Below are 9,978 nucleotides of genomic sequence, written 5' to 3' on the forward strand. Positions count from 1 at the left end.
TTTCTTTCGATCCTGGGGCGGGTTTCTTTTTATGTGTCTGTACAAGAAAGTCTGGTGAACTATCTATGCGTTCAGAACCAACGCTATTGATTGACCGACTGATTTTTTTCAAATCGGTCAAAGGTCAAGGTCACAGTCTGGGTTCAACGTTTGTGCCAACAGCTAATGCATGACAAATACAATGACACGGCACACATACGCACAGATAGAGATGAGATTGTTGCACGTTCACTTACATGTTGTGCTAATAAATATTAACGCGCTTTGACTGATGTAACATACTAACATACTAAAAATAAAAACATGTAACAGTTCAGCATTGATATTAATAACTAAACCACACATAGGCTCACAAGAAAAACATGTCCTGCTCATCAGGTATTAAAATCTCATTTCAAAGCGACACTATCAATGTGCTGTGATGTCGCTGACCTGCATCCCTCTTAAGAATATCAAGTTATAGCAATGAATCGACAGCAGTCACCTGTGGCGACCGTGTGGCGTGCAGGGCGTGTGGAGGACGAACGTTTCTGAGGACATTTCAGTGTCTGACAGTGACTAAGGGATGCTGACGTCATCCATCTGGCGGGACACCTGTCTGTTGTTCTTTTCTTTCTTTTTTTCTTTTTTTTTGTAGTTTTCCAATGATGACAGGAGCACTGTTAGCCTGACGTCCATTGGCTGAAGCTCTTAATTATCACAATCATCGCAGGTTTCAACACAATTGTGTTCTTTCTAATGTGCTGTAAAAAAAAAAACAACAACAACAGAGGCATTGTGGTGGCCAGGCTTTACGAGAATTTCGGTGGAAGCGGCACATGATGCCCCCCAGACACACACACACACACACACTTGTGTTTTTTCCTTTTTTTCATCAACGGGTCCACCCTCGACGCGTCAGGTCTCGTCCTGCAGCTCGGAGCGCACGCCGACAGCCTCTGCGTCCCTCCTGCTCCCAGACTCACCCCACACGCGCCTCCACCTGGTTTCGGACGCATCTGTAGGAAGATTCTTTTATGACGTTTATTCACTTAGAACTTTTTTTAGAGAAACGCACGTTAGTCCGTTTAACCAGTTGGACCAGGGGATAGAAAGTGAGCGCACGCAATGTGGAGCATCACCTTCACATGCTCATGTGTTTGGTCTGTGCATCTTCTTCGCCTCTCGATTAGACGCGCGCACATGATGGGCAGGAGTCGGTCGTCGGTGACTCATGGAGCCGCACTGATGCTGCTCTTCATAACCTGCAGGGAATGCACCGGGTTCACGGGTTGGTCTGCTTTTATTTACCTCCAGTTATTCTCTGCTTACTCGCCTGACTTCTTCATTTAAAAAGAGAAAAGAAAAGAAAAGAACAAAATCCTTTAACCACCCCAGAATCATCTTTTTCTGTGGAAACCAAAATACAAAAAAAAAATTAAAAGTATTTAATGTTGTGCTGAATAAATTGCCTAATATTATTCAGCAGTGTGTTGACACTGTAGGCGGTAAATCAAAAGATAAAATATGAAGAAAAACCAAGACAAGTGGTCGGTGCAAATTTGATATGTTGTACTGGATGAATGCATGGCCATGCTGTTGGTGACCAGAAGAGAGTCTGGGCATTGACATTCATTTGATAAGTTTTTTTTTGCTTTTGGACAGTGGATCCTCCCGAGGACCTGGTGATATTCGACCCTGGTCATCTTGGACATCTTGAGATCAGGTGGAGCCCCCCGGCCAGGCTGATCAACAAGACCGAGTGCCCCAAACACTATCAGCTGGAGTACTTCAGCACATACAAGGGCGGCTGGACTGTAAGTGCTGATACCTTTTTATTCAAATGACGCAAATGAAAAAGAAGCAGATCCATGCATGGAAATGAAGATTTGACAGCTCCAAAAGTTTGTATTGTATTGTAAACAGCATGTCTGTGGCTCCGCATTTTTTATTTTGGCTGTCTCTGTGGAACTTGCTCCTCGAACAGCCGTGATAAGATATATAAGTCTGTGTGAATGGCGGACGTGAGTGTGGAAAAAAGTCAATTTTCACAACTTGACAGAGCAAAGTAGCAGAAATATGAAACTTCAGACTTAGTTGATCATCGAGAGTCTAGATGATCAACTAAGTCCTTTGAATTATGGAATGCCGCAGTGTGGAGTCACTTTTCATCAAATTTTTCTTCTTTTGAATAAGGAGAAAAAGTGTGCCACTCCCAAGAGAACCCTCTTCGCAATGGTTAGCCAGTTCCTCCCTCTGCTAGTGTTCTTTTTGCCCCTATGAATAAGACATCTGATTCATCGGGGGCAAAAATGACTGATGTGATCGCACCGTGGAATCCTTGATTAAATATTCAATGAACATAAAATCCCTGGGGCAAGGAGGCAGGTTACAGGTGACAGTGATATAGCCCTCAAAGTCAGAGAAACTTGAGACCCAAACAGAGTCAGCGATGGCAGGTGACAAGTCTTAACTGTCACGTTCAAAACAAGGCAAACAAACCCGGCAGGCAACGGTACAAATGGATGGTAGAAAAAAATCATAGACAGATGATCAAGAGCGGGAATCATGCAGGTTTGTAAACCAAGTTCTTGTAGTTTGGCAATGAGATCACAATCTGCAGACTGGTGAGTGGAAACATGGAGGTATAAACAGAGGGGGTGGTTTGGTGATTGAGTTGTATATCTCATACGGTCCAACCCAGTGATGGACGGGCACGAACTGGCACTGACAAGTGCGAAGACAGCCACACTTGTGCAGCCAAAACAGTCTCATTTCTTAGAGGTGACTCGATGAGGGCGTGTGCTTTTAGATGCACAGCTGGCCTGTGTTTGTGGCTGCACGCATAAAAATAACTTTTTGAAAAGAATCAACTACAAAATTGTTTTTATTCGTATTACTTTTAACAATACAATGAGCCATTCTGAGCGTCCCATGTAGAGGGGGGGCCCACGACTGTGACTTCGCTGAAGTGCTTCAGGACATGATTCATCTCGAGTTGATCTTCTAATAGGAGTGCCGTGCCAGTTTTCAATTAAGTTTCTCTGCAGATGGTTTTTGACACAGTAAAAACTCCCAAATGTGTGACCCGTAAATTGTAATCTGAATGAATGGTTTGCGTGTCTGGGTTGACAGGCTATCAGGACGCCGGGAAGGTCATACAGCGCCCAGTTTGATCTGATGAAAGACATTAGGGTGAAGGTGTTCACCTTGCTGAGTGGCCCCTGCACCAACGGCACAATGGTCAAGAGTAAGAGCTACACTGAGCTGGTCCAGAAACCCCTCAGCACAGGTCAGTTATTGAGTTCAAAAGATAAAAAAAAGAGAAGCAATATAGCAAGAGATCCTGCTTTGGATAATGTAAGAACCAACATTGATCTATTTGCCTCTAGGTGTTGAGGGTACCAGGGTCAAGGATTTCATCTGTGTGTTCCACAAAATGGAGAACATGGAGTGCAAATGGGGAAGAAGCGCAAAGATGCCTGCCACCTCTCAGCAAAATCTGTATTTCTGGTAGGCCACATGTCCAACAAAGACCTTCCTTTTTTTTTTGCCATGCCTGTTATGTTCGTTAGCTACTTTGTTGGAGAGAAAAACATCGCCACTATTAATGGATGCATTCTCATGGAATATTGTACAGACATTCTACCGTTGGTGAACCCCTGACTTCTCCTCTCAAACCACTCTTAGGTTCAATGTAAAAAGTCTCTGTTTATATCTACGGCATTTGATGGATTGACTTGAGATTTCATACAGAAATTCATGTTCCCGATGGGATGAATTGTAATGAATTCAGTGAACCCCTTGGCATTTCATCTCGAGCCACCAGCAGGTCAACATTTCTTTGGTTTATGCTGATTAGCGAATGTTACCAAGCCAACATGCTAAACTGAGATGGTGAACAGGGTCAACATGTTTTTACTTTTGAGCATTTAAGAATAACAACCAGTGCCAAATCAACCATTTGTAACTATTTTATATTCAGACCAACTTTTTGGTTTTCTTCCTTGTTATTAAGAAAATCATCGTTACAGACTCGCTAAGCTTCCATGATGGTTGGATGGTTCCATGAAAACCAAAGACATTATGCAATAACTATGAATTAAACATTGATTTATTTCCTTTATTCTTTTAAAGTTACTTATCCCACTAAGTATTTTCTGTGGGATGGGAAACCCTAAACTTCGGGACTTCAGGACAGCACTCCAGTGGTGCAAAAAAAGAAAACATTTTAGTTGGTTTTATTATGGACTGACAAACCTGCTATAGTATTTTGAGGCATGACGCTTTCATCCAACATAACTGTATTTTTAAAGGACACGTCAGGCAATTGACAGGAAAGAAATGGCACCTGAAAGCCAGGGAGAAGTTCTGATGAAAGCTTCACGCTGAAACCGCTAGTAGTTATTTTTGCTTTTCCTCCTTAAAGGGCCCATATTATGCCTCCTTTTACACAAGTTACATTGGTTTTCAGGTGTGTGCACTACATGTCTTTGCCATTCCATGTCAAAACACCTCAAGGATCAAGCCGCACAGCACCCTCCTCTTTCTGTATAAACAGCCCTGTGAGACTATGGTCGAGTCCAGCGCTTTCCTGCTCACATCTCACCCCCCTCCCTTCGTGTACCGCAAAGCCCCGCCTCGCTCCTCCTCGCTCCGCCTCGCTCCTCCCCGGGTCTGAGGACGTGACAAGGCACAAACACGACGTAGAGACCCGGGAGGCACAGCGAACACGTTCTCCATAATTACACACAGAGCACATTAGGGCTGGGCGATAGAACGATAAGGATATGTATCGCGATAGACACGTTATCAATAGAAAATGCGTTCGATAGAACGTTTCGATAATTTTGTTGTCCTCGTTGGAAGAAACCGGAGCAATGAGTCTAGCTACGCCGGCCGGCCGCGAGCTACTCCGGCCGGAACACTTATATCGTGATACAGTTTTCAGCCATATCGCCCAGCCCTAGAGCACATACGATCTTGAAAACGTACATTTGCCTCCTCTGGGGGACAACATATCTGACGAAGAGTATTTACCAACTGTGGCTGGAACATTTCCCTCAACAATGAATGCAGTCCACTCAGCTCTTGCGTCCTCTGATGCTGGGAGTCGATGTACAGACTTATGTTGGTCTGTACATCCAACAACAGAGCAAACATTATTATATCTTTTGGCCATGCCCACGTAATCGTTCGCTTGCGGGGAGAAAATGATGGCGTAGACGCGATCTGTTTTTCCGCACTCCAAGGGGGGAGGTGCTGCTCAGGTTGGGGGCGTGGTCGCCCCAGTAGCAGGAGTCAACGTATGTCACTTGACGTCCGGGCTGTGAACGGCTCGTTTACAGACCGTCTGCACGGCCAAACCCAAACCACAAATCAATGACTCATTGTTTTCTTTTCATTCTCCGTGGGCTGGCAGACACCCCAGATAACCAAATATACGTGGAAGCAGGCTGAAAAGGTGCCTGGAGCATAATATGGGCCCTTTAATTGTTTTCGGGGAAACAGATACATTGCAGTTATTTTATGAGAGGCAAAGCACTCTTGTAAAATCCAGTGCAGGTTAAGTGCTCCACTCTCCTCCTATGATTAAACAAACCCATCTGTCTTCTCTCATAAAAGACATGCTACAATCACGCACACAATCTGGGTTCTTTTTTCATTACATAATAAAAAGCTTTGATAATTTTTGCGGTGCACAGCAACAAAACATGACTATTGCTGATGTTAATCGCTTCCACAGGCACAAGCAACTGGAGCACGCAGAGGAATGCCCGGAATACATCATTTCAGGTGGTGTCAGAATTGGTTGCAACTTCACAGGAAAAGTTCTCCCCGATTTCACAGATATCAATTTCTGCATCAACGGTTCCTCCGCAGAAGGAGCCCTGAAACCAACATTCATATCCCTGCAGATCCAAAACCACGGTACATGCATGTTTCCTTTCTGTGCAACGATGGCAACTGGGAGGATTTGGTAAATATTGCCCTGCATATTTTGAACCCTCACGATCTGAAGTCACCTTTGTATTACTTTGCAGTGAAACCTGGGGCCACAGAGAAGCTGTATCTGCGAACAGCTCCAGACACGCAGTTAGAATTACATTGGGAGTGTCCTGTCGGAAGTGTTCCTGAACACTGCCTTGAATGGGAGGTGGAACACAGTCAAGAGGGACCTGATGGAAAAATTGCATCAGTAAGAGATTACACACTCTTAAGACACTCTTAAGACACAGAGCTATTCTTTGAGAAAATCCTACATGGGATGTGTAACTTTCCAACTTTTTGTCTTTTGAATGGGCGGTTTCACAGCTGCCTGAGGTACTCTGGGTAGGGCTGTTGTGAGAGTTGTGCAGGGAACTTTGAAACTGCGAGAGCATCTTCTTTAAACTTGCATTTTCATTTGTTATTATTTCCAAGAACATTCGGAACATCAGTCTTCTAATGTATTTTTTATTTTCTTGCTGTCACTTTCTTCACTGCACTTGTAGACCTTCCTATGTAAAGTAATATACATTTCTGAGATCTCTACCAAACCGTGAAATCCTTCACTAAATGTTAAATAAACAGAGGTGACGGTTGGGTAGTTGATAAACATTTCTCATTCAGTGGAACCAGTTTGAATTGTAGATGTTTCAAGTAAAGTATGAGGCACAACAACTATCAAAGCTTGAGATCCCAGCCTGGCTTCACTGACGTGTGTTTAAAAGGTGCATTTATTGCAGGTAAAAAAATGAACAGTGTCTCACTAAGCTTGAATGCTGCAGGAACTGATCTGAGACGTAGTTTATAAATATGCACAATATTAAACCTCATTATATAAAACCACACATGAAAAACGTAACACATTATGAGTCCAGTGGAATTGGGTTTGTGGTCACTGGCATACAGTTCAATATTCAGTAATCATTTGGCTTTGATTTGGCCTCGGAGGAAGATTTCTTGGTCTTTAGCTGCAAGATGTTTTTGTGTTTTTTTCCCCCTCTGTTCGCCAACTTTGTCTGTGTGCAGTTGGGTGCTGGGTAGATGGACCATGGGAGGTTTATCAGAGCTAAAACAGCTGGTTAATGCTGAAGGGAGGGTGGAAATAGTGGGACTGACCAAACTGTGTCATGAAACCGAAACAATTACCTAAAAAAGTAAAAAGTTTCTATTTTGGCAGAATGTTAATTCTTTATTTTGTTGAGTCCCTGCTACTGTGGAAAGACGTTGGTGACGTGCAAACTCTGAGCAGATTTAGCCCTTCAGTGTTAACTCTCTTAATTTTTGATCATTGACAGCAGCAGATTCTAACCCAACAGAAGAGCCTGACTCTGCCCCTCATCCACGACGATGAGCGGAACTGCTTCAGGGTTCGGTCCCAATTGCACAAATATTGTGTCGACAAAAGCTATTGGAGTGAGTGGAGTCTTCCAAACTGTTACCCAGGTAATGTGGTCTTACTACAAAAACATTGCATCAAAAACACCAATGCAGTGCCGGCCCTGGCAATGTTGGGCGCCCTAGACCCCCAAGGTGTTTACAGTACATGTCCAACACTAATCAACACTTGCATTGCAAGAAATTAAACATTGCACAACATTTAAAATGTGCAATATATAATAATATCATCATTAATGATGAATTCACTACGCATAATAAATTGCGAAGAATAATTTCATCCTTTTTCCACTCCAGCCAGGTGCCAAGGAGGAAAACCGCACCCACGGCCGCACCTACTGAAATGAATTGGGTTCTTTTGTCACTTGCGCAATATGATATATTGTTGTTACTTTGAAACTCAAAAGGACACCAACTATACTTTTGTGTTCTTTTGTGTAGCTTTGTGCTGGTTGATAATCTGTGGCTTTGAATCAAATATGACGGAGTTTCCGTTGTTGTGCACAGTTTTGAGGAAAGAGCATCTATACACAGTGTGCCGGGACAACACTTCCCTATTTCCCCTTGGTAAATGGCTGTTGGCCAAACTGTTCACCCACAGTAGTTGTTGAAATGGGTCTCAGACTTTTTGCTGTCTCCATGCTTGTTGAAATAAAACGCATTCATTTCATCAAAAATGGTGATCAAATGCTATGATTGTGTGAGTCTCCTTCTCTGTACTCCAGACGGTTGATAAAGATCAATGTCAGGCCTCCTGAAACAATATTTATTTTCAATCTGAACATTCCAGCGCCATGAAACTGTCTTGTATTCAATCAGATTGAATGCAATCCAGGCTTTTTGTGCTGATTTATTGTTGTTTATGTAGATTTCAGTTGACTTTTCTTCGTAAGAATAATACATTTGTAAAAATACCTGACCGTGTGTATGTATGTGTGTGTGTGCGTGTTTGCTTCTGCTTTAGAAATGAAAGAAGTCACACCTGAACCAGAATGGGACATGGTACGAGTCTATGTATATATCGCCGTTGCCATCACTGCCATGCTGGTGCTCTCTCTGTGTTTGGGGACAATGATCAAAGTGTGAGTACATACGCATATACACAGCAGCTTATCCATCCACAGTGAGATGTAAAATTCATTTAGGTTAGCTCACTCCAAACTTTTCTTCTTCTCTAGGAGGAGTTCAAGACCAGAGAAGAAGCAGGACCCTCTGCACACCACCCTGCTTGTCAGAAATTCAGTTCTTCGAAAGGCAGAGGCCTAAAAAGGCAAAACTAACTAACTAACTAAGAAACAAACAAAAAATGTTTTATTTTTGCATTTGATCTCTTTCATTATGCAGGGTCTCTACTATGAACCCCTCAAGGATGAAGTCGTGACCTGAGATTGTAGCCACTGCTTACGCATTAGTGAAGATACTACAACTAGACGGAAAGCTACAGGGACTTATTTACAAAAAACCCCCCTATAATTCAGAAAGTATTATGCTATCCCAACATGCTGTACTGTGCTCACCTTTTTATTTGAATTATTATGCGAATGCTTGAATGTATATGAACTACTTTGAGATGTCATTTTAACTGGAAATCTTGCACTTACGGAGATGAATATTACATTTTACATTTGTTTTTTGCTTTTTGCAGCCACTCTTGCCAGCTGACTCAGTTATACTGTTTTCCAGTACATTTACATTTCCAGGGCAGAAAGCTGAACATTGGATAAAACCAGGTCCAAGTGTTTGTATGGCGGGGACATTGTATCCATAAATCAGAAAATGTGCATACAAGAAAAGCCTGAGGTGGGGAGAGCACACCTTCCTACCATCACATGAGCCTTTACGGAATGTGAGGCAAAGAGAGCAGCAATTTAAGATGCGCAGTGTTGAGGAATTTATCTCCTCTCCTCTCATGAGAAACTGCAAAGATGAGTGCTCTCGTGAACTATGCGAGGTCATCTTATCTGTGGCCGGCCGAGACGTCGATGGGCAGCTGAAGGCCGTCTCGGGGGTCATGGTCACAGAGTTTAGCCTACATCTTGCAAGACACATGGTAAAAATAGAACGTACTCAGGCAGAGTGTAACTATGGAGATAGCCATTTTGTTTGTGGGTCAACGACATTACTCTGAGAGAGCTTAATGCACCTACAGAGGCCAAAGATAGGCAGATTATCTTGGGACGCCATACACTGTCCACCTGTTGATCTGTGTACGAACCAGAAATCTCCTCAATATTGAGCCCTTATAATTAATACATCTGCTTAGGACAGCCGCAGTCTCCGTCTTCCTGAGTCAGCCTCAACTCCATCAATTTTTTCCATCACACCCAGTACAGAACAGAGCCGGCGCAATGACAATACGTAACATCGATTAGGTCAAAAACAGCATGAAAAGGAAATACTGGAGTGGAGCGAGAAGAGTAGGCAGGCTTATTTTTGTCTGTAGTGCCTCGCATAAAAGTTCAGAGTACAGAGGAAGAAATCAAGTCCATGGGAACTGTATTTTGGAGCAGTATTTTTGTTACGTGAGTGCTGGGAAATTCAAAAGTATTAACCATGTTTAATGCAATGAAATCGCAATGTAAATAGTGGCCTGCAAAGTATTTCAAACAAGCCACT

The 9,978-nt window shown here is 42.9% G+C and overlaps 1 protein-coding gene across 3 annotated transcripts; it reads left to right on the forward strand.

Annotated features, from left to right (window-relative positions):
* The first annotated feature begins 874 nt into the window (after positions 1-874).
* On the forward strand, positions 875-9,629 carry il13ra2 (interleukin 13 receptor, alpha 2). 3 transcript variants are annotated; one of them, XM_035626787.2, is made up of 9 exons: positions 876-1,270; positions 1,645-1,796; positions 3,115-3,271; positions 3,372-3,492; positions 5,726-5,910; positions 6,024-6,178; positions 7,266-7,410; positions 8,327-8,444; positions 8,541-9,629. In XM_035626787.2, the coding sequence occupies exons 1-9, from the start codon at positions 1,108-1,110 to the stop codon at positions 8,626-8,628; spliced, it is 1,284 nt and encodes a 427-aa protein (XP_035482680.1). In that variant the 5' UTR covers positions 876-1,107; the 3' UTR covers positions 8,629-9,629. The 3 variants fall into 3 exon arrangements, with proteins under 3 accessions (XP_035482681.1, XP_035482680.1, XP_035482679.1); XM_035626786.2 differs by having other exon boundaries at positions 878-1,270; positions 7,263-7,410; XM_035626788.2 differs by lacking the exons at positions 8,327-8,444; positions 8,541-9,629 and adding an exon at positions 7,660-8,055 and having other exon boundaries at positions 875-1,270; positions 7,263-7,410.
* Positions 9,630-9,978: the final 349 nt, after the last annotated feature.

The sequence above is a fragment of the Scophthalmus maximus genome, chromosome 2 (genome assembly GCF_022379125.1).
Source record: "Scophthalmus maximus strain ysfricsl-2021 chromosome 2, ASM2237912v1, whole genome shotgun sequence".
In the NCBI taxonomy this organism is placed as follows: Eukaryota; Metazoa; Chordata; class Actinopteri; order Pleuronectiformes; family Scophthalmidae; genus Scophthalmus; species Scophthalmus maximus.

Bases quoted from the DNA above. Each gene is read 5' to 3' on its own strand.
- il13ra2 (XM_035626786.2), top strand. From the start codon at position 1,108: ATGTGGAGCATCACCTTCACATGCTCATGTGTTTGGTCTGTGCATCTT. The intron at 3,493-5,725 runs GTAGGCCACATG...TCGCTTCCACAG, and splicing joins CAGCAAAATCTGTATTTCTG to GCACAAGCAACTGGAGCACG. The intron at 8,445-8,540 runs GTGAGTACATAC...CTTCTTCTCTAG, and splicing joins TTGGGGACAATGATCAAAGT to GAGGAGTTCAAGACCAGAGA.